Source organism: Rhinolophus hipposideros (genome assembly GCF_964194185.1).
Source record: "Rhinolophus hipposideros genome assembly, contig: HAP1_SCAFFOLD_156, whole genome shotgun sequence".
Classification (NCBI taxonomy): domain Eukaryota; kingdom Metazoa; phylum Chordata; class Mammalia; order Chiroptera; family Rhinolophidae; genus Rhinolophus; species Rhinolophus hipposideros.
The window spans coordinates 106,409-132,353 of NW_027669053.1; the positions used below are offsets into that span (position 1 = coordinate 106,409).

Here is a 25,945-nt window from a genome sequence, read left to right on the forward strand (position 1 = left end):
GGCATGCTTGGTACTAAATTGGGTTTTATCACTAAGAAGCAGCGACTAAAGTTTGAGATGACAGAACTGTCAATTTTCTGTTGCTTTTTCCTATGTCTGCAGGACATTGGATGGATTCACTTATTCCCTATTCATACATGTCCAGGGGTAATTGCAGTCGTGGTGGTGGTGACGTGTTATACAATGACATCCTCATCTTTGGAGAGCAACTGCACAATGGTATGAATTTTTTTCACAAGAGTTCTAGTGACAGCCTCTGGGGAATATTCCTCCAAGGCTTTCAATAATTTTATAACCACTGAGTTCTCATATTAGATGTCTTTTGCTCCTTAATATTCTTTGGATGGTTTAGGTTTCAGTCACTGAATCCTGACGGATCCAGTTTAAGTATGTGTGTTGACATTATGGTCAAAACAACTGCAGAATGTAAACAGAATGTATATTTTTCGAGGCAATGAATGTGAGAAAACAAAATGACAAACTGCTCAATTGAAAAGAAGACAAGAAAAGAAAGGAAATATAAGAAACGGTACAAATAGGAAGTTCAAAATTTGAGTATACAGAAAGGTCTAAATGCAATACTATTTAAAATAATGGTAAATACACAGAATTCTAGATTTACTAAATTTACATTAACAGAATAGACTAAGGAAAATCCAACTACATGCTGTTTACAAAAAAAAACTAAATATAATTTAAAATATGTGTCACTAAAATATGAGCAAAATTTGTCACATAAACACCAACCAAATGAAAATTCTTATAGCTGATCCTTTATGCTGTAACATATATTCAATATATATAAATCAAAAGTTGATAGAAATACATGAATAAATTAAGAAATATATAAATATATCGAGCGATTTGAAGATAACTTTCATACCTAATTAACTCCTCGGACACACATATTAGCATATGCACAAAAACATCCATAAGCAGCATTTACAATCAAAGAACATAATTGACACAATAAATTTAATGGACTCCAAGTTGATGCCTGAAACTTCGGATAATGCCAAACCTTAAATATAGAATGATTTTTCTTACACATATTATATATACCGATGATAAAATTTAATTTAAAAAGTAGGCACAGTGAGGGATCAACAAGAACTGATAATAAATTACAATTATAACAATATACTGTAATAAAAGTTACGTGAATGTGGTTTCTATCTCAAATTATCTTGCTTCACAAATATATTTTTTTTAATACCGTAGATCTTACTAACCTGCGTATATGGCTTTTTTTCCCCTTATTAAATCAAGAGCTTGCACCTTTTCACTTAAAGGTAGCATTTTACCACTTTTCTTTGGCCTATCTGAATTGCCAGCATTACTAATCTTGCACTTTAGGGGCATTCAGTAAAACAAGGGTGACTTGAACACAAGCACTGCCATACCATGATGGTCCATCTAATAATTGAGGTGGCTAAGTGAGTGATGGGGGGTATTGTATACAGTGTGATGAACAAAGGGGTGGTTCACATCCTGGGCAGCATGTGTTGGAGTGGGACAGCATGAGATTTAATCACACTACTCAGAATGGCCTGTAATTTAACTTATGAATTGTTAATTTCTGGAATTTTCCATTTAATATTTTTCTACCAGGGCTTACTGCAGGTAACTGAACCTGTGGAAAGTGAAACTTTGTGTGTGTGTGTGTGTGTGGGGGGGGGGGGGTTGCTACCATTGTTTCATAGTAAATTTTGAAATTGGGAAGTTTGAGTCCTCCTACTTTATTCTTCTTTTTCAGGATTGATTTGGCTATGCTGGGTCCCTTGCAATTCTGAATGGATTTTAGAATCAGCTTGTCAATTGCTGCACAAAGAATTAGCTGGGATTCTTAGAAAGATTCCTGTTGAATTTGTTGATTAGGTTGTGTAAGGCTTGAGGCGAGATAATGAAGCTAAGAGAGTCAGGCAGGTTGAGAAAAGTGAGGGCTTTATTCTGCGCTCCCGGGCGAGGTGCAGCGGTCCGCAGACGGGGCCGGTGAAGTGGCACCCAGGGCAGAGGAGGGAGGCAGATATGCGATTTGGGGGAGGGGGTTGGCTGAGTGAGGTGGCAGATGAGCAAGCCCGCACCCCCAGTGCAGATAGGGCCCCAGTGGCTGTGTCTGGAGTTGTTTATTGCACCAAGGTCTGCTGCCTCTTCTGGGAAATGCCAGGGGCCCCAGTTTCCATCATGCGAGGAGGGGTCTGACTTGGCAGAGGGGTATGACTTTGCTCCCGGCCTCTTTGACCATGCCCGTATCTGACCTAATAGGTTGAGGAATATGGCCATGTTAACAGTGTTCAGACCAAAATCGTGGAATATTTTCGCAATTAGGTTGTCTTTAATTTATTTGCATCAGTTTTGCAGTTTTTAGAGAATAAGTTTGGCTCTTATTTTGTTAAATATATTCCTAAGTATTCTATTATTTTTGATGCTGTTGCAAATTGAGTTGAAGTATGCAGAAATGCAATTGATTTTTATATATTGATCTTGAATCCTGCAAATCTGCTGACTTATACATGCAAATACAGCTGGGCCTTGGTCAGAGTTGTTTCCTTATAACTTGCATGAGTTGTGGCAGGAATGCACCTCTTGTTTATAGCAGTCAGCCTATGGTAAAATTGGTTTCCTTATATGTGGTTTCACTTAAAGCGTAAAACTTACCCATGATGTTAAGTGAGGACTTACTGTAGTTCTTAAGCGGAATTCTCATAATGTCGTATACTACAGGTTATGTAATCTGTGAAGAGAGAGCATTTTGCTTCTGTCTTTCCAATATGAATGGCTTTTATTTCCATGTCTTACCTAATTGCTCTGGATAAAATATTCAGTACAATATTGAATAGAACTGGCCACAGTTGTCATCCTTTCGGGTTCACTGTCTTAGGAAGAAAGCATCCAGGCTTCCACTCTTAAATATTATGCTAGTTATGGCTGTTCTATAGATGCTCTTTTCAGGTTTAGAGAATTATCTCACATGCTTAGTTGGTTGAGGTATTTTTTTTGTTGTTGTTGTTGATTGTTTTTGTTTTTTGTTTGTTTTGTTTTTCATGAAAAGGCATTATATTTTGTTAAATGCTTTTACTGAGGTTGTAGCAATGATCATGATAGTGTTTTTTGTTTAATTAATATGATGTGTTACATTAAGTGATGTTTGAGTTTTAAATCAACTTTGTATTTCAGGGATATCTCACATGGTCATGGAATATGCTTTTTTTCTGTATTTTGCTGAATATGATTTGCTAGTATTTTGCTGAGGATTTTTACATCCACTTTCATAAGAAATATTAGCCTTTAGGTATATTTTCTTTTGATGTGTTTGGTTTGGAATCAGTGTAACACTGGTCTCATAAAATGAGTTGAGATACGTTACCTCGTCTACCTTTTGGAATAGTTTGTGAAGAATTGGCATTAATTCTTTAACCTTTGGTAGAATTCAGTAGTGAGAACTTCTGGGCATTTCTTTATGACTCATTTTTCGTTACCTATTCATATCTTTACTTAATCGGTTTATTTCTTCTTGAGTCAACTTTGTTAGTTTGTGTCTGTCTAGGAATTATTATTTCATCAAGTTATCTTATGTGTTGGTGTACAGTTTTTCATAGTATTCCTTTATTATCTTTTTATTTCTGTAAGGTAATGCCCCCTTTTTTGATTATGATTCTAGAATTGAGTCTTCTCTCTTTTTCTCTTGATCAATATAGCTAAATGTTTATCAATTTTGCTGACATTTTTATTGATTTTTCTCTATTATTTTTCTCTTCTCTCTTACACTAATTTCTGCCCTAATATATATTATTTCCTTCACAATTTCTTTAGGTTTAGTTTGTTCCTCTCTTTTCAGCATTTGAGGATGAAAGGTTAGATTATTGACTTGAGATATTTCTTTTTCTTAATATACATATTTTATAGCTGTATATTTTCCTCTAAGTACTGTTTTAGATGCATCAGAAAACTTTATTTATTTTGTCTTTATTTTTATTCATTTCAAAATATTTTTTATTTTTAGGATTTCCTTTGTGATTTATATTTTGACCGATTAGTATATATTAGTGTGTTGTTCTGCTGCTAGTTCTGCTTTTATTCCATATTGTCAGAAAACATAATTTGTGTTATTTCTTTTCTTTTAAATTTATTTTAATTTTTTTATGGCCTAGCACAATGTCTATCCTAGAGAATGTTCCTTGGGTACCTGAAATGAATGTCTAACCTGCTATTGATGTATTGTTATTGTTATTGGCTTATTTGTGTGTTCAGTACATCTTTGCATTACTTTCCTGAAGCCTATTTTTCCTCCCCCACTGTTAAGCCTCTATTGTTACTCCCCAAGGAGGTGCAGCTTTGCATGTAACTACAGTCACCATAGGATGACAATGGTTTTGGTCGTGAATTTTTGATCTCTGAACTCCAACCCGAACTCAAACTCAAACGCGGACAATCCGAACCTGTAGGAAACCGTGCTGAAGTGCTAGCAGGTGTTGCTTTGTGAAATGTTGAACCTTTGACTTCCTTGAGTGGTTTGTGCCCCCAGCAAGGTAAAACTTGCTACTCTGAGAACACAGAACCAGACAAGGTCAGGAAGTGTGGAGCTGGACAAAAAACAAGCCCTTGTGTATCCAAACATTGTAACTACTAGATTGCAGACAGTTCTGTTACTTTTTGATGCCCAGAGGATACAAGCTGCAAAAATAAATTTGGGCTGAGGCATTCTACTTAGAACTCCAGCAGTCTACTTAGAACTGCGGCAGTCTACTTAGAATTGCCTGCCCTCCCGATCCCATCTTTGTCTCTCTTCTTTTCTCTCAATCCTCACTCCCCACTTCAGGGACTGTTCCTCTCGTGGGCAGGCACCGACAAGTGGCGCCCGAACAGGGACCTGAATACTGGGGATAAAGTGAAGGACACCGCACGGAGCTGAGACGCGTCGCATAAGGTAAGGGGTTCGGTGAGACACCACGGTCAGGAGTAAAAAATCATGGGACAGGGTAACAGCAGAATGTCTTTTACTCAAATGTTAAAAAGTGTGCTAAACGGACTGGACCCCCAGGATGAGGAGGGCCTAGATGGGGAGGGGCCAGTGAGGGTGGTAGACGGTGCAGTGACAAGACAGCAGAGTGGGGCTGAGACATGGCAGAGGGGCCGGACGAGGCCCGAGGCCACCGTCCCGGGCGGGGCGAAGGTGGAGGAGACCAAGAGCCCGTCACTTCTCTGACGGGCCCTCCTGCCGCCACCCAGCAACCCTGGGACGAGCCGCGGGCCTCGCCTCCACTAAGGCCACCGCCCAGGAGTGCGAGCCACAGTGCGAGCCTGTGAAGCGCGGGGATGCGATATCCAGCTCCAGGGCAGGGCTGCCCGAGCCGGTCGGCTGCAAGTCGCCGGAGGCCGTGGCGCCCCGGGAGAAACCCGCGCAGCTGAGCGCCCGCGAGGACTCCCGGCAGGTGCACGCGTGGTTGTGGCAGTCTTATTGCGGCCACTCACCTGGCACAGCGGCCTGGCCGCCTTCCCAGCTTACTGTGGCCCCGCAACAATGCTATGGGGCGCTGCCGCAGTTGGTCCCCCACCAGGGAAATCCATTCAGGAACTCTTCCCAGCAACCCCGGGCAGCGCAGGATTGGACCTCAGTAGCGCCGCCTACACAGTACTAACACCTGAGATGGGAATGCGAGCTATTCCTACAGGGGTCTTTGGGCCTCTGCCTCCACAGACTGTGGGACTAATCCTAGGAAGGAGTAGTATTACCATGACAGGGCTATTGGCTGCTCCGGGAGTGTGGATATGGATTATACAGGAGAGATCAGGATTATGACACATTCGCCTGGAGGCACTTCAGTGATGGATAAGGGCCAACGCACAGCACAGTCATTGTTAATTCCACGTGTCAAAGCGGGTAACACAGCAGGCCATAAATCCAGCGGCGACGCGGGCCTTGGTTTTTCAGATGCTTATTGGGCCCAGGCCATTCACCACCAGGCCGGAATTACCACTATCCATTAATGGCCGTTCCTTCATGGGCCTTTTAGACACGGGGCCGATGTCTCTGTTTTAACTGCAGATCAGTGGCCTAGCCACTGGCCAAAGCAGCAAACACTAACCCAGTTACAAGGCATAGGACAATCTCAGTCACCAGAACAGAGCAGTGATATATTGTTGTGGAAAGATCAAGAGGGACATGAAGGATCCTTTCAACCATACATAGTGGCAGGATTGCCTGTCAATCTATGGGGCAGACGTGTCATGAGTCAGATGGGAGGTTACCTGTACAGCCCTAATCAACAGGTCACTATGATGATGTTCGATCAGGGACATCTGCCTAGAGATGGCTCAGGTCCCTCTGGACAAGGGAGAAAAGAGCCTATCTTTCCCTCGCCCTTACCACAAAGAGCTGGCTTGGGATATTTTTAACGGGGGTCACTACTCCTCCTGTACCCCATGCAGATGCTATCACTTGGAAAAGCGACACACCTGTTTGGGTAGAACAGTGGCCCCTGTCATCAGAAAAGATACAGGCTGCAAGGTTGCTGGAACAGGAGCAACTCGATAAGGGACATACAGCACTTTCTAAATCTCCATGGAACTCTCCCATATTTGTAATTAAGAAAAAATCAGGTAAATGGAGGTTGTTACAAGATTGGAGAAAAATAAATGAGACTATGGAGCTCATGGGGGCTTTACAACCGGGATTGCCTAATCCTTCTGCTATACCCCAAAACACATATAAGAGAATCCTGGCTTTAAAAGATTGTTTTTATACCATACCATTGTGCCCCAAGGACTGTAAAAGGTTTGCTTTAAGTAACTTACAAAAACCTATGAAGAGATATCAATGGCTGGTGCTGCCTCAAGGTATGGCTAATAGCCCTACTCTATGTCAAGAATGTGTGGCAGCAGCATTAGAGTCTACCCCGTCTCCCCACATACAATCCTTAATCACACTCTTTGTTCTAAATTTTTTAAACCTGGATGCGCGTGGCAGATCTGCCGCAGATCGCTTCTGGCATCCTAACACTCAACAAGATTATGCCCAAGTGAGATGGCAGGATCCAGTTACTAACCAGTGGCATGGGCCAGACCCAGTCCTAATTTGGGGACGAGGGCATGTTTGTGTTTATTCACAGGACAATGGAGGTGCGCGGTGGCTGCCTGAGAGGTTGGTGTGGCTTGCTGATGAGCGTCTTCGAGATCCTGCTGGTTGCGCAGATGCCTCAGCATACTGGGCATATGTTCCTGACCCTCCCATGCTACACCCCACTGTGTGGAACAGGCCTGAAATCATTGGTGGGACAAATGACACTAGGCTATTAGGACATCCATTCGCTCCTGCCGTCCTACAAGCTGTTGGATTCAATCATAGCGGCTTGGGCATAGGACTCCTCATATGCTTCGCGATAATGTCAACGTTACTGGATGTTTCCGTGTGGGCAGCCAGACAATTCACGGAGACAACCTAGGACAGAGTGTCACATTCCATCAGCCAGCAGGATGGAAAAACATCAGGGATAAAAACCCACCTCCACCACAAGCCCATGATCCTTGCAGTGAGGAGAACAGAAAAAATAGCAGATCCATCCTTTGGAGACAATGTTATAAAGAACCCGGGGAATATAGTGTCCCTGGGTTTAATCAAGCTGTTATAGATGGCCCAGAGGCCATGACACAGGTGCTGATGTCCAACACGGGACTAAGACTGGAGTGGTTGTGGGATTATGGTATACCTCCCGGCCCCAAAGACATATTTGGAAACTAGTGGGAGCAATGGATACAGTGACTATGAGTATGGACGAGGGACGAGGCAAGGTAGAAGGCAATACCACTGCTTGTGTCAAGGCTCCATATGTGCTTATGATTGGAAATTTTAACATCACCCATATTGACAGGGTCCAGTTTAATGTATCTTGTATACAGTGTAACCTAAGTAATAGCATCAATTGGTCAAATGACAAAAGTAGAGCTGTAGTTCTCCACCGACCCTCTTTCATTATGGTACCTGTTAACATTTCAGGTCCTTGGTACTCGGACCTCAGAGGAGAATTCCCCTCCTTTCTAGCTCTGTTCCATTTGCTACTGCCTTTTGTAATAATCTTTGTTGGTGTTCCTCTATTCATGTGGTTTACTCCGTTGCTCACAAAGGTAATACTCAAGGGCTTCATCGATCTCCAAACAAAGGTTCATGAGTTGAGATTATCTGCCCAGGTCCACCGTGTCGCTGACACCCGTGTATAAAGCCCCTACAATGGGTCGGCAGCCAAAGATGGGTAAGGATTTGGTAAGAATGTACATAACCTAAGACAGGAACCGTTCGCTAGAGGGATGGTCTCCTATGACGGGTAAATGGACATATCTGTACCAACCACCTAAGCCAGGCGCAACCCTTGTGTTAATTTTATATAAAAAAGGGGGACCTGTGGGAAACCATGCTGAAGTGCTAGCAGGTGTTGTTTTGTGAAATGTTGACCCTTTGACTTCCTTGAGTGGTTTGTGCTCCCAGCAAGGCAAAACTTGCTACTCTGAGAACACAGAACCAGACCAGGTCAGGAAGTGTGGAGCTGGCCAAAAAATAGGCCCTTGTGTATTACCTTTATTGTAACTACTAGATTGCAGACAGTTCTGTTACTTTTTGATGCCCAGTGTATATAAGCTGCAAAAATAAACTTGGGCAGAGGCATTCTACTTAGAACTGCGGCAGTCTACTTAGAATTGCCTGCCCTCCCGATCCCATCTTTGTCTCTCTTCTTTTTTCTCAATCCTCACTCCCCACTTCAGGGACTGTTCGTCTCGTCGGCAGGCACCGACAGTTAGTGTAGCCACAGCAGTTATATTAGTGGCCAGTGGCTCACTGGTTACAGCTGACGGCCAACTAGCCACAGCTGACAGCCATCCAACCACAGTTGATGGCCATCTACTACCTGAGCCAGCACCCCTCCACGTGAGGCCGAGAGCCTGGAAACTGCTCTCTGGGGCTCTGTCCCCACAACATATGATACAAAAATATTTTCCTGTAATAAGGATTTCACATGCCATATATTTTGGGATACAATTAACATGTTGTTTAAACAGCCCAGTAAATACACTTGTACTATTTATATTTTAGAGCTTATACTTTTTTTTCAAATCGTAGACGATTTCTAGTTTTATATTCTCAAGTAGATTATCAATAGGTGATAGAGGAACTTTTCGATTGAATTTAGATTCATATTCAGCAGGAGCTGGAAAGAAAAAGACAGAATTATGTTCTTTAAAATACAACTAAGTATAAGTGTTAAGAAGAATGAGAAAACCTCTAGATGAGGCCACAGCTCACAACAGGAGATCATATTCAATACAGTTTGCCCACGGCTGCACACTGACTTGACTGCTATTGTGGCCAAGTATCAGAGCTTCTGGTTGTCTCATCCTTCATTCATTTATAAACAAGGTCGTACGACAAGCACTGAAGTTACAAGACGAAGATGACACGGTCCAGCCCTGACCCATCATCTACTATAAGCTGAAGGAACAGATGAACAGGCAATTTCCATTCAGAGGCCCCTATACCATACAAATGCACAACAGGACGCGAGTGGGACCCACAAAAGGGACATCCCAGTGTTGATTGTCTGCTCTCTGGTGGAGGTGACATGGATGTTGATGCCTGAAGGACAAGGACAGAGGATGCCAGAGAGAGGGAAGACGCAGATGCGAAGACTAGTGTGGGGGAGAACACTACGGAACGAGAAGTAGTCTGGTTTAGCTAAATGCTAGAGCAAAGGGGCAAACGAGGGTTGGTAGCAAGATATAGGCTGAGATGTTTGGTGAGAACTACATTGATTTGGGTGTTTTCATTCCATGCAAAGCAATGTGGAGTTTCTCCTGAGGGTACATGGTAAACTAATGACAAAGTAAATGACTGGAGATTTAAATGTCACCCATCAGGTGACAGCTACAGTGTTTCCTCCAAAAATAAGACTAACCAGAAATTAAGCCCTAATGCGTCTTTTGGAGCTATAATTAATATAAGACCTGGTCTTATTTTCGGGGAAATATGGTAGCTTGGCCCTTCTAGGAGGTACCGTATTTCCCCAAAAATAAGACCGGGACTTATATTCATTTTTGCTCCCAAAGACACATTAGGTATTATTTTCCGGTTAGGTCTTATTTTCGGGGAAACACCATATATGAACAGTAATTGCTTAAGTATCACTAGATAAGTCTTGTTATTGGGCCTCATATCACTGGCAAAAACATAAAAGTTGATGAAGCCCCGTTTTCAACGTGCACGTGGAAAGTTCCATAGGGATGGCAGAAGAAAGGAAGGGGACAGGCCATAAATAAAAAGAGATACATAGACTCTTGAGATATTACTCATATGACCTTGTCTTCACTATGAATGTTTATGCTTTCACCTTTTTTATTTGCTAAGGCCAAGAAAATATTTAATGTAGTATCTATTATCAGAACATGGAAAGGGATGCCATTTAATATTTACATTTTATTCCAGAAATCAATGATATCTAACTTGAATTAATACATTTTGGCAACATACCGTCTTTGTATAGTTCTTTAGTTTTTTTTTCCTGGTACTCCAGCAGCGACTGAAATAAATCAAATCTTATTATAGTATTTAAGGTAAACAAGAGACTTTATTGTAGAAATGATATATCTTATGAAATGTGCTCTTTAAATAATGCCTTTAGAGAATAGACTTAACGTATGATTTATATAAATACAAAAAAGTTTAAAAATGAATAACATAAATTACTGCTTATTTTGATTGTACATAATAGAGACCATCTATATGAGATGCTATTTAGATTAATCTGACCAACAGTGCAATTGATATTGGTCTACCTAAGATACATAATTTCAAAAGAGTGACGTTTGATTTGATTGGTACAATGAAGTTTAAACAAGTCAAGTCATATTTTACACTGAATGCATTACTTTGCAATTTTTAGAAAAATTGTCCTTTATAAATGTTTCTTGTTCTTTGTTTTTACTTTAATGGACTTTTCCTTAAAATGAGCTTTCCATTCTTGCACTTCTAGAAAAGTAATCTCAAGGTGTATTCTAGGCTATTCATTTTTCAGCATAGAACCTTAAAGACATAAAATGATGAAAGTGGTACTGTGCCGTCATGTGAAAATTCTACTGACAGAAACAATAACCAAAACGATTTTGCAGTCTATGACTGAAACATTACCGTATTCGTATGCACAGAAAGATTTCCGAAAAGCTGCTTGAATAAAGTATGACCTAGAGCCAGTTTTCAAATTTACTTTCTCATTTATGACTTTGTAGAGTTAGAAACAAAAAATAATATATAATTTTTAAATGTGACTTTGTTCCTTAGAAATCAGGTCCAATTTTTGAAACACTAAAATAGCTGTAGTTATAGTCTATTTAATTATGAAATGTGTGGGAGTATTTCAAACTATATTACAAGTGTCCCAGTCTAGAGTGGTCTTACTGAAACCTTTCTTCTGAAAGCTATCCTCTCACAAAATGTCCAAAGTAGTGCTTAAAATAATATCCAGAAACTAATAGACACTATGGTGACAACAATGTGACAGCCAATCCTTGTACAAATTTAGGGGGAATGTGGGAAACCGTGCTAAAGTGCTAGCAGGTGTTGTTTTGTGAAATGTTGAACCTTTGACTTCCTTGAGTGGTCTGTGCTCCCAGCAAGGCAGAAGTTCCTACTCTGAGAACACAGAACTAGACAAGGTCAGGAAGTGTGGAGCTGGCCAAAAAACAGGCCCTTGTGTATTACCTTTATTGTAACTACTAGATTGCAGACAGTTCTGTTACTTTTTGATGCCCAGAGTATATAAGCTGCAAAAATAAACTTGGGCTGAGGCATTCTACTTAGATCTGAGGCATTCTACTTAGAACTGCGGCAGTCTACTTAGAATTGCCTGCCCTCCCGATCCCATCTTTGTCTCTCTTCTATTTTTTCTCAATCCTCACTCCCCACTTCAGGGACTGTTCTTCTCATCGGCAGGCACCGACAGGGGAAGACAAATTTGTTTTCCAATATTTGCATAACACTTTTTTTTGTGAATGGCTTGATAGAAAGGGCTTATAATGTGAATAATGTGACAACAACATCACCAGACAGGCCGTGTAAAATCAATAACTAAATACCATAGGAAGGGAGAAGACTTTCATGAAACAGTTTTAAGTTATTGTTAATCAACAATATAAAATGTAAATCACATTTTTACACGACTTGAATTAAGGAACTACCAATGTAGCGTTATTATTATTTTCCCCCAAAACAGCTCTTTTCTTAAATATTTACTTCAGCACTTTCTGTCGTGTTTCCCTGAAAATAAGATGTAGCTGGACCATCAGCTCTAATGCGACTTTTGGAGCAAAAATTAATATAAGACCCGGTCTTATTTTAACATAATATAAGAATGGGTCTTATGTAATATAAAATAATATCAGACCAGGTCTTATACTAATTTTTGCTCCAAAAGACACATTAGAGATGATGGTCCAGCTATGTCTTATTTTCGGGGAAACACGGTATGTTTATTTCTAGGTGAGGAGTGTGTTCAGATGGTGGAAGTAGCTTGAAGTCCAACATTAATAAGGACAATATATCTGCAGTCTTATTATACTTTTCCATTTATCAAATATATAGAAAGGTGAGAAAATTATACACAAAAAAATGTATCAGCAAACTTTAATTCAAAGGATTTCAACTAGAAGGATTTTCTCATTACTGGCAGTTCTCACTAGACTACGTCTCGGAGAAAGCTCAGGTTCCACTGGGGACACCCACGGGATAGCACAGCTTAGGAGTCTGCATCCCTCCTTTAGCTAGGTAGCTCTACACGTCTCTGCTTTGGTTTGTTTTGTGTTAATTGGGGACTACTGAGGAACAGTTTGCTTTTCCCGGATGTCAAATTGTTCTTTTTTTCAATCTAGTTGTGGATGGTGCATCTCACTGGCCAATGTGGGACTTGAACCGGTTACCTTGGTGTTATGGGCACCTCGCTCCAACCACTGAGCCAACAGGCTCCCCACCAGCAGCCCAATTCCAAGCTCAACCCATTGCTTCTCACGGGCCTATGTGGGAATCGAACTGTCAACCTTGGTGTTATGAGCACAGTGCTCCAACCACTGGGCCAACCGGCTGCCCACCATGGTTCATCTCCAAGTTCAAGCCATTGTTTTCAATCTAGCGGTGGAGGGCGCAGTTCACTGGCTCATGTGGGAATCGAACCCACAACCTTGTTGTTAAGAACTTGCACTCTAACCAACTGAGGCATGTGGCCACCCTTGGTCTCTGTTTTTATATACCGTGTTTCCCCGAAAATAAGACCTAGCTAGACAATCAGCTCTAATGCATTTTGGAACAAAAATTAATTAAGACCCGGTCTTATTTTACTATGATATAAGACCGCGTATGATATATGATATGATGTGACGTGACGTGACCGGATCTTACATTGATTTTTGTTCCAAAAGACACATTAGAGCTGATTGTCCGGCTAGGTCTTATTTTTGGGTAAACAGAGTCATTAAACAAAAAAAATTTTCTCAAAGAACGGTACTATTCTTTGATAAAAAGAATATTTTTCAGGTCTGAAAGTCACTGATTTAGTGAAAGTCCCTAATTTTGCATAAGAGGCAACCAAGACTCACAGAGATTATATAGGTCACCTGAGGTCACCAAACCAAGGAGCTGCGGGCCAGGAATGGGATAAGTCTCCCTATTGAGGCTAGCGTGCTATGCCAGCTACTACCTCATATTCCGGAAAATTCCATCAATTTCTGAGTACAACTCAAAGAAAATGAATATGCAAAACTTTGTCATGTAGCTCAATAATGTTAAAGCATGAGAAACAAAATAGTAGCTTTCTAACTCAAGTATTATCTTTTTTTTTTTTTTTTTTTTTTTGGTATTCATGCAACATTTATTTAATGATGGAGCAAATTAAAGAATTAATTACATCCAATTTCACCGTCCTTTAGGCTTATGCCACATAGACTTTCTAACATTAATTCCCATAAAAATAAGAATTTATTTCCATACTTCAGTAACTTTCCTACTATTTCTAGTTTTATTAACTTCAAAATGTTCCTGGTAACAGTAAAGCCCAACGCCTTAACTTGTTTTTATAGTCCGTCCATACTACTATTAAAAAATAAAATAAAATCCAACAAGTAAATGTATGTTCTTTCGTGAATTTTACCACAGCTCAGCTTACTCTTAGTTCACATACTGGCCCCAAGTGGTTGCTGGGAGAAGAAAGGAGAGCCGATGGAGGAAACAGGGATTTATTCTATTGATATTATCAACAGCCATGTACTATGGGACCTGTTGCATTGTCAGAGAGACATTTCTTGATTACAATTCAAGTCCAAAAATTATCCTATATTAGAAGTGCAGATAAAAATTTCAATAAATACAAAACTGAATTTTAAAGCTACTTTTTCAATGTTCAAAGAAAATTGATGTTAGTATTATTGAGTCCAGGAATAACCTACCCTTCTGATTATCTTATTGAATTTCTCACTAAGTTTTCACTGGCAAACAGGATTTATTTGTCTGATTTAACCTTAAAACATGCCTTTCTTTAAATTTAGTATTAAGAATGATTACCACTAGAAATCTTTCATTTTTGCCATTTTGCCATTTTGCTATACTCAATCTTCACATGGTTTATTTGGTGTATGATCAGACTATAGATAGAAAACTATGTATGGTCTCCTATAGATATCACTCTAGCTTCAAGGGTGTGGGAAGTAATCCCATCTTTGTAGATAAGTTTTCAGTTCAGTTTTTTGTTTTTAATTCACGAAAAAGTTATGTTTAATTTAATATTTTCTTTTTTTCATTTTTGTACTTTTGGTAATGTTTAATTCTAGCCTTGACACTGCCATTGGGATCCTGTGTCAGTTTAAAAAAAAATGTTTTCTGGCTATTTGTTTCTTTTCTTAATAATTAAAATTTTTTTTTCTATTACAGTTGGCATACAATATTATATTAGTTTCAGGTGTACAACATAGTGATTCAACATTTATATAACTTACGAAGTCATCACCCTGAGAAATCTAGTACCCATCTGACACCATATATAGTTATTACAATGTTATTGACTATATTCCTTATGCTATCCTTTACATCCCCTTGACTATTTTGTAATTACCAATTTGTACTTCTTTTTTTTTTTTTTTTTTTTTATTAATTAATTTATTTATTAGTTTCAGGTGTACAAAACAAGGTAATACTTAGACGTTCATCATTTATATCCCTCATACTGTGAACCCCCCTCCCCCCATCCACTATCCCTCCGACCTCACACTGAACCATCACATTATATATATAAAATTATAGTTGGCATTCATTAATGTTTAGCTTCTGATGTACAATGCCATGATCAGGTATCCACAGTATCCCTGAGGTGGTCTCCCAAATACGACGCATGTCCATCGGATACCCAACAAAATCTTTACAACATTATAGAATACCTTCCCCAAATTAATTTTCAAAAGAAAAACCCTGAAGCCATCTTGTGGTTACCAGCTGCTTCCAAATCCCTTCACCTTTCCCCTTATTCAAGTATTATCTTTAAAGTCATTATTAAAAATAAAGAGATTAATATCACAAGTCCTATTAACAGTAGTCAAACACACTCAATTTATAAAGCATAAACATTTCTAAACACAGAAAAGGGAACTTGAAGGAGAAAATCATGAGTTAAAGAAAGCAAACTCAAGTTGAGGAAATTCTTCCTTAAAATGACTTGTCTTTTCCTCAGAATCAAATTTGGCTGAACAATATAAACCAACACAGGTATTATTCATGGTGGGGGTTAAGTATAGCGAAATTGGAAACACAAAACAGATTTCTCTTTACCATCTAGTGCACTTGTGTCCAACCTCACATCATCACAATTACATCATAAGTCTTTCCAGTGTTCCCTAGTGATTTGGGACACTTATCTCTGGATCTTGACAGAGTGGGGCTTTTCCATCTCTTATTCAGCCTTGCATGATTGGCAACCCAACGCCTCACAAGGGAACAACGTTGGCCTTGGAATGAGGGCATTGACTTTAACATAAACAATTTTCCAATTTATGAGGAAATACTGAAAACTAAACACCTCTTTCCTACCAAAAAATAATTAAAGGAAAAATGTCCACAAGCATATTCTCTCTCATTGCTTCTGCCTTTACACTCTTTCATCTTCTGATTTCTGTGGTGAAACCACTGAGAACATTTTAATTGTGCATCATGCTTAAGAATTTACAGAAGGGTTGGCCATTCACTTTCTTTTTGTACCCAGTCCTTCCTCCAGGTTCACCACTTTGAAGGACTTGGACTCCATTTAGCCGAAGGGCTGTCCGAAAATCCTTGGCTTTGTTCTCCTATGATTTATTAAGGGGAAGCTAAATGAAAACACAAGGTTGGAGCCCCATTTAGCACAGGCCTGTGCTATGTTTCTCTACATTAAGAAGGCCACAGTTGTTAGATGGGTGGGGGGGAGGGGGTTGGAGATGGGGGGAAGGGTGAAGGGATTGGGGGGCGGTTGGTGACCACAGGATGGCCTCAGGGTCTTTTGAGAATTACTTTGGGGAACTTACTCAATAGTGTTTGGGGATTTTGTTGGGTGTCCGATGGACATGTGTCCTGTTTGGGAGACCACCTCAGGGATGCGGTGGATGCTTGGTCATGGCATTGTACACCAGAGACTGGACATTAATGAATGCCAACTATAATTTTATGTGTATAATGTGATGGCTCGGTGTGAGGTCGGGGTGGTGGTGGATGGGGGGAGGGGGGTTCACGTTGTGAGGGATGTAAAAATAAAATAAAACTAAAAAAAAAAAAAAGGACGCCACAAAACACCATCAAAACCACAAACCACCCTGCATTGATCAAAATGGATATTCTTTGGAATGATGTAAACATCATGTCAAGAGAGACAACCCCTTTCTATCTCCACGATATCTACAACTCATCGGGCATCTATAGCCCAAGAAAGGATCTTCTGCTCAACACACTACGATTCCTTAAAAGACCACGCATCTGTAAAAGGGAAGGAGGGTGCACTGGATGTGAAAGGGAGGCAGGATGGAGGAAAGCACAGGGACAGCCCACAGCTGCAGTTCCAGGGGGACAAGGCTGAGCCTGAAGCCCCAGCAAAGGCAGTGGCGGTGGAGGGGACGGGGTGCAGCTCCCACATCACTGCCCAGGGGAGGCTAAGCGGGGCAGCAGCAGCATCCCCCCACCCCTCTCCAGATGCAGCAGTGCTGGCACCACCAGGGACCAGTAGCAGCAGCAGAAACAATTCTCCAGTCTCACGACCACACACAGTGCTACCAGTAGACATAGGGAACCAGGTAGCAGCTCAGCGGGCTCAAGAACAGGCCCCCCTCAACCACCCACTTCCCCCACCTGCTTGGTGGTGGTGACCAGAGACCCTGGAGACCTGGATACAGTTGCAACACCCATCTCCCTGGTCACCCAGGCTTGGACTCCCACCCCCACAGCTAAGCCCCCGCCCCTGGACCTCCCATACTCAAGGAGCACCTGTGGGAGAAAACAGAAACTATACTCTTGTACCATCTACTAAAAACAAAAGAAAGACCCCTAATTATATACCTGTTTAATTGTTCAAATCGAAATGTACCTACATAAGAAAGTATTCACTACTTCAAATGGGCCTGTAGAGGAACAAGCCACTCAGCAGCATGAAGAAGCAAGGTGACATGGTTAACACTGAGAGAAGATGACACTTCTCCAGAAACCAAGTCAAAGTTACGGAAGATTGTGATCTCTGTGACCGAGATTTCAAAACAGCAGTCATGCTCTCTGCTCATCACACAGAACAGCTAAGAGACTTGTAGGAGGATGACTTGAAGGTGGGCAAACTGGGCGAGCAGGGGAAGTGGGAAGGGAGACGTGGCCCGCATCCATGGCTGCGGAGGTGCAGGTGGTCCCAGGACAGAACAGAGACCACAGGAGCCAGGAGGTGGGCTCTTTCCCTGTGTCCCACAGCTCATCTCCCTGCCCAGAGAGCAGCATATCCAGAGTTTGAGGCAGTAACCTCACCTGAGACCTCCAGCTGGGCCCTAGGTAGGACAAAGGAAGTAAGCACCATACCTGGGCCCCTCCCCCGACTCTCCCAATCCTACCCCCACCCTTCCAGAGACTCACGCTGGCCCCTGATCTGAGGAGTAGTGTCAGATTACAGAGGACCCATAGTGCTCAGGATCTGGGAGGACCCGGTTTGTAGCTACTGCGACCCAGGGAAGAAGCTGGGAAGTGTGTGACACTGCTGGGCTGAGAGAGAGAAGACTCCTCCATCCCCAGTCCCCACCTTCTCTGACCTGCCCAGGGCAGGGCAATTACAACTGTGGAGACATGCCCAGGGGTTAGCAGTAGGCAGCAGTCGCAGCTCTGGGCTTTCAGCAGCTCAGAAATCTCCCACCACACACGCACACATGCACGCACGCACACACACACGGAAGGAGTGACCTAAGACTCAGGAGACCTGGGCACAGGGCTGGTTGTGTTACTCTCAGTGCGCATATGTGCAGGCAAGAACAGAAACTGCAGTGACTTTGTAGAAACTACCATCCACACCCGATAGCCCCACTCATCTACATCTGCCGTCCCAGGGTCACTCTGGGCACCAGGTGACCGGCTCTGCCTGAACAATACACAGAGGACTCTCTGGTACAGCAGAGGACGGCCTGGAGATTACTTGGTGGGCTTAAGCCAAGACTGGCGCTGCGTTTTTTGTTTTGTTTTGTTTTTGTATCTTTGATATTTTTGCCTGTGTTGAGTGTGGGTTACTGGTTGTTTTCACACGTGAGTGTATTTGGTTTTGACTTTGTTGTTGCTGTTGTGCTTGGTGATTGGCTTTGTTCTGAAATTGCCCTACACCAGGGCCCAGCCCAAGAGTCACAAGATTCAACACCTCCTGACACCAACTCCAGACCCAACCAGAGTATTATTGGGTTTGACCTACAAGTGACACACCCAGAGGGAATTCACTACAGGCACAAGAGCCCATAGAGGCCAAGTCTAATTGGAGTGGTCAACCCTCACGCAGCAGATCATCCACCGAGGGCAGAGCTAAGTCTCACAACTAGGCGGCCTAGGATCAACCCCACCTACTGACCAGACAAAAGCAATGAAAGTTCAACTTTACACAGGACAATATACACAACACCAGGGTCACCTTTGGAGCACACGCACAGGAGAATAGGGAAGTGGTGCAAGTCAGATATAAAGGACACACACTACATAAGATAACCCAGCAAAGACCGAGCATCCTAGGGGATCTACCTAATACATCGAAGCAAACACGGAGAGTCAACCAGAATGGGGAAACAAAGAAACATGTCCCAAATAAAAGAACAGAAGAAACCTCCAGAATTGGAACCAAATGAAATAGAAGTAACCAACCTATCAGAGACAGAGTTCAGAACACTGAGGATAAGAATGTTTAAAGAGCTTAGTGACGACATAAAGAAGGATAGAGAAATCATAATGAACAACCAGTTAGAACTAAAGAATACAGCAAGTGAAATAAAGCACACGCTTGAAGGAATTACCAGTGGGTTAGATGAGTCAGAGAATCGAATCAGCGACTCAGAAGACAAGTTAACAGTGAACACACAAGCGGAACAAAAATAAATCCACGCCTATATGGCCATTTAATCTACGACAATGGAAGCAAGAATTTACGGTGAGGTAAAGACAGTCTTTTCAATAAATGGTGCTGGGAAACCTGGACAGACACATGCAAAAAGATGAAGCTGGACCACCTCCTTACACCATATACAAGAATAAATTGAAAATGGGTCAAAAACTTAAATGTAACATCTGATACCATAAAACTCCTAGAAGACAATATAGGAAGCAACTTTACATATATTAACCGGAGTAAGATTTTTACTGATACATCCCCTTGGGCAAGGGAAGCAACAGAAAAAATAAACATATGGGATTACATCAAACTAAACATTTTTTTCACAGTAAAGGAAACCATCATTACAACAAAAAAGGGTCCTACTGAACGGGAGAAGATATCTGCCATTGACATATCCAAACTTTATTAAAAAACTCACTCAACTCAGCTCCGAAAAACAATCAACCCAATTAAAAAATGGGCAGAGGACATGAAGAGACATTTTTCTAAAGAGGACATACAGATGGCAAACAGACATATGAAGAAATGCTCAACCTCACTAACCATCAGAGAAATGCAAATAAAAACCACAATGAGATACCACCTCACTCCAGTCAAAATGGCTATTATCAATAAATCAACAAACAACAAATGCTGGCGCGGATGTGGAGAAAAGGGAACGCTACTGCACTGTTGGTGGGACTGCAGATTGGTGCAGCCACTATGGAAAACAGTATGGAGGTATCTCAAAAATCTGACACTGGAACTACCTTATGACCCAGCAATTCCACTCCTAGGCATCGATCCGGAGAAATCCAAAACTCTAATTCAAAAAAATGTATGCACCCCTATGTTTATTGCAGCTCTATACACAATAGCCAAGACATGGAAACAATCAAAATGCCCATCGGTAGAGGACTGGATTAAGAAACTGTGGTACATTTATACAATGGAGTATTACGCAGCCATAAAGAAGAAGGAAATCTTACCATTTGCAACAATATGGATGGACCTAGAGAACATTACGTTAAGTGAAATAAGTCAGACAGAGAAAGACAATACCTTATGATCTCACTTATATGTGGAATCTAAAGAAAACAATAAATGAGTGAACTAATCAGAAACAGTCTCAGAGACACAGAGGAAAAACTGAAGGTTGCTAGATGGGAGCGGGGTGGGGATAAGGGGGAAGGTGAGGGGATTACAAAGCACAATCGATAACCCCAAGATTGCTATGGCGATACGAAAGTCAATTTGGTGAATGTAATCAATAATGTAAAAATTTTGTAGGGTATCTGATTACACTTGTCTCATTAGGGAGAGCACCTCAGAGATGATGTAGATGCCTGACAACTGCACTGTACACCGGAAGCTGAAGCTGAACAATAATGAATGTTAATGTTAACTACAATTGTTATACACACACACACATATACATGTATGTATATATATTTTTACAAGAAGTAGAGTACAGCCTGAGGGATAGAGGCAGTGGAAATGTAATGGCTGTATGTGATGTCAGAGGGGTCGTTGATGAGGGGAGAGGGGTCATCATTATGTGAGGCATACAAATTATAAATGTGTAACTATTACATTGTTTTGGACACCTGAAACTAATAATAAAAAAGAGTTAAAAATAATAATACTCATTCACTGAAAAAAAAGAAGACACCCAGAACTAGTTTCTGCACAGTAAAACAAACAAACAAAAAAAAATAGCACTTCTTGATGACTTTCAGGCACATATATAACACCTGTCAATCAGCAATCTGGCCCTCAGCTTAAAATAACCCAGTTCAACACAGTCGAGTCATGCCAAAGAGAAACAGGGCTGAGCTATTTTCAGCTGTAGCCCCAGCAAGAAGCTGAGTATATTATATACTATATTATATAAAATACTATATGTCAATAGTCAAAAGACATACAGTATTTACTTCTAGGGCCAAAGATTAGCACGAACCAGGAAAAGCTTGTTCACCTGAAACTAACGACTTACATTATACTTCACTTAATTTTTCAAATGCAAAGGAGATAACAGACTCTCTGCCACATATTATAAACTCCCCCATGAAAGAATTATTATTTCGTTATCCTTTTTATGCCTACTGCTGCCTAGAGGAAAAAAATCAAACTCACTTAAAGCCCTCCTCAATTTGACCTCCACTAACCGTTTTAAACTGATTTTCTATATTGTATGCTGCATATAAATTAGACCAATTGTTCCGAGCAGATGATTTGTGCTTTCCTTCCTGTATTCTCCACGTTGCTTAAATGTAATAAACATTTTGGAGGGTAAAACAAAACAAAGTAACAGCATGAAGAATGTCACTGAGATATAACAACACTCACAGGCAGTTCAATGACTTCAGGAGTAAAATTAATGAACAGGAGGAGAACTTTATCAAAGAGATGGAAACTATGACACAGAACCGAACAGAACTCCTGCTGGTCAAGAACTCAAGAATGAGTATTTTTAACAACCACGTCACACGAAGAAGACGAGTTGTGATTTAAAGACTCCCTAGCACTGCCACCTTACTCATCAATTACCCAAATGCTGTCAAGACATATAGACATAAGTGAACTTCATTTTAAAAATTCAATTATTTGCTTAATGTCCCTATTTAGAATATGTACAACTGTGAAGCAACTCATTTTAAAACACTGAAATAGGTAGTGCTACGAATAAAATAAAAATTAAGGATATACTCTCTTGTTAGAAGATAACTTTAACCATAAAAACAGAGACTAATCTTTTTTCAGTATTATAAGTTTGCCGAATTAATAAAAAGGATTATATCTGTTTCATTTAATAATAAACATCCATTTGTGGTTAGGTGTTTGGCCGGCCATCATTCACTTACGCTTAGGGGAAGAAAAACTGGGATGCACAAAACTTTAAAATTTTTATGAATCATCTCCAACTAAAACCAATTAAGAAGCCAAAGCATCTCAAAGCATACCATTGGTTATTAGGCAATGATATTTAACATCTGTAATAAAATTTAAAGGCAAATTTTCAAGCATTTTAAATGTATCACTTTAGTTACATTTATTAAATAATAATAAATAACTCTTAACACATGAGAGCTCTAGGGACTTAAAAAAAAGATTGTAAAATTTCTATCTCCTTTCTATGCATATTAGCACACATATTATGCCTTTTACTTCGTGTGCATTAGTCAATGAAACAACTCAAAATTTCATCAACGACAAACAAAGAAACAAAAACTCATAGACACAGACAACACTTAGAGGGTGAGGGGGGAGAGAGAGAGGTAGAAGAGGGAAAAGGGGGTCAAATACATGGCGATGGAAGGAGAACTGACTCGGGATGGTGAACACACAGTGAAATATATACATGATGTATTATGGAAATGTACACTTGAAACCCATATGATTTCACTAACCAATATCACCCCAATGAATATATAAGACAAAACAAAACAATATTATATCAAATAAATAAAAAAGAAAGAAATCTGAAATGCAAGGGAAAGAAGCTAATATAACGAACCTTGGGACAGTAATACCCCATGATGTCATTTGAAGCCCGTGCGGTTGACTTAGCAATCACCAAATTTTCTCTTGGAGCAGGATTTCCACTGAGGAGTAACTCAGTATTCAAACTTCCAACACATGGTGGCTCAAGGACTCCCCTCCTAAGAGCAGTGCTGAGAAACTCCTTCGGCTGTTCCTTTGCGCGAAGATGGGTTCTAGCCTCTGCCAGTCTTTCATTAGCACTGTGAAGATTGTAAGACACAAAGCTTTGAATGTTATTTTTCCTGAATGACTTGCATTTTTTTCAAGTTGCCATAATAAATAGTAAAAGAAATTTCCCATTAAACAGCATTTTAACATTGAAAATGCGTCAGGGCAGACCTACCATGCACAAGGATAGGTTTCAAATTATCCTAAACAAGCACATATGTTTCTATGGGGACACCAGACTAAGAAGAAATTCAAAGTAGGGAGGGGAGGAAACGGGCTATCAGTGACATCCACGGCTTCACAGATAATACTTGCTGCCTTCTGCAATGGCTGAACCAATAAGATTCTTGAGGATTGCCATGAGACATACATAGCAAACGAGTTTAGAATTTTTTAAAAATCCCACCAAGATATTTTCAAGCCTTTGCTGTCACCGCCCTTGGGTAACGCCCTCATTACCCTGAGGAAATTAACCATTTGGGACTGAGGTGTCATGTAGAACAACAGCCTCTGGGGGAGAAGGAGGGAGCCTGGTGGGTGATCCTACTGAATGAAACCGCTCCGCAGGCATGTAGCTTATAATATAACACTGTGACCAAGGCGCTGGGCGTGGGCTCTGCGCTTTCTGTCTTCCACACACCCCCTCAGGCTCACCACCTTATCTTTTTAGCCACTTCTTGGGTTATACTACCCTCACCCCTACGTTGTTAACCCTCTGCTATATTTCACATGTATGCCTTTGTGGACATCAGAAAGACTAGAAAGAAGAGCTTGTCTGAAAGCGACCTCTAGAGATAATAACACAGAGCACAATGGAGACAGTACATGTACCAAGTGCCAGAATATGCAGAGTACTTAACCCTTTGGGTTTAAGTTGTTATCTTATAATAAATAGTTACCTCATTAAAAACTATTTAGGGGAATTCTGACAAGAAATTTTATAAAAAATAGCGTTGTCTAAATCATAAAGTTTCAAAAACACTTTGCTTAAAGACTGGTAGATCAGATTAACTCTATGAAAACCGCGAGAAGGAAAAATACAATCATGTAAAACCAAAAATGGGGAGAGATGCAAATGTCCTGAACTAACTAACATTTTAAAAGTAATTTATTCACTAACATCATTTTCCAAAATTATACTATTTAGTAAGCTTTCATTTACTATCAATCTCGGGAATATGCCTGGATAAAAATTATACTTCAGAGGCAAATTAATGAGCTCGATTGATTTTCTCTGACTTTATTTGGACTTACTTGTTTAGTTTGTTTTCCAATGATGTGATAAGTTTTAATGCCTCTAGGTAGAGGTGTTCATATTCTTCCAATTCTATTTCATGAGAAGTTTTCACTTTGGAGAGTTCAGATACCAGATATTTAATTCTGAGTATGTCCATGTCACTTACGGAAGCGCCATCATGGTCATTTAACGGGTGTACGTTTTTTTGAGATGCTGCTTGTTCCTAAAGCCAACAGAAAGGATACGTTTTAAAATTAAATATAAACTGAATAATTACAGTCTATTTGTATTCTTTAGTTTTAAGTCAATGATTTGGAGGGCAATTTAAATGAAAAAAAAAGCTGAAGTTTAAAATATTTACCATCAATACGGAATGAAATAGATCTGAATCATGAAAATATTTTGAATCATCTCATCTAACTATTCCAATAAGAGAATCAATTTTAAAAATTGAACAATATGACTTAATAATCTAAGAATATGGTGCATTTTATTTTCTTTATTTCCTAATAGTCTCGTTTTATATCAATTGGTCTTAAAAATCAAATGATTTTTCAGAAAGAACAAATCTCAAAGATCAACTGAGTGACAATAATGATGGGAACTGAAATATTAAGAAGGAGAAGCAAATACCACCTTAGTTCCAGAAATCTAAAAAAAATAAAATAAAAACAACTGCCGTTAAGGGGAGTAGAAGAATCACATGCACTATGCATATCGAAAACGTAATTTGCAGCAAAATGAATTAAGGCGTGTTAAAAATCAATGAATTAACCTGTAAAAATAGATTTAAAAACTTTTTCTACTACATCCTGTCTTGCTCAGTCTTCAATATCCCAGAATTTACTGTGTTCTGCTTCACTCTTTTTTACCACATTCGTGACTATATGAATTTTGAGGTTTAATAATTTTTATCTCCACTCTTTTTATTCTCTACTTTTTCACATGACATTTGTACTCCTTTCATAGATAATAACTCCTGTTTAAGATTGATTTTCTTCAACAAGGTATAGATATTTTTTTTTAAAAAAAACTTTTTAAAACAAATTTTTTTTTTATAATTGGGGAACAGTGTTTTTGCCAGAACCCATCAGCTCCCTGTCAAGTAACAGTTTCCAATATAGCTGTGGGATGCGCAGCTCAGCTCCAAGTCAAATTGTTCTCTTCAATCTACTAGTTATGGAGGGTACAGCTCACTGACCCATGCGGGAATCGAACCGGCAACATTGGTGTTATGAGCACTGCGCTCTAACCACTGAACCAACGGCCGGCCGCCCACTGGGGGCTCAGCTCCAAGCTCCAGCCATTGTTTTCAACCTAGTTGTGGAGGGTGTAGCTAACTGGTCCATGTGGGAATCGAACCAGC

The 25,945-nt window shown here is 40.3% G+C and overlaps 1 protein-coding gene across 1 annotated transcript in view; it reads right to left on the reverse strand.

Annotated features, from left to right (window-relative positions):
• The window catches only part of LOC308495711 (uncharacterized protein), a 67,103-nt gene that overhangs the window by 3,423 nt on the left and 37,735 nt on the right, over positions 1–25,945 (reverse strand). Inside the window, exons 4-5 of the mRNA XM_081080700.1 lie at positions 24,597–24,802; positions 23,149–23,374 (exon numbers count right to left, since the gene is read on the reverse strand). Coding sequence (XP_080936826.1) covers positions 23,149–23,374; positions 24,597–24,802 — 432 coding nt within the window. The remainder of the gene's footprint in view (positions 1–23,148; positions 23,375–24,596; positions 24,803–25,945) is intronic.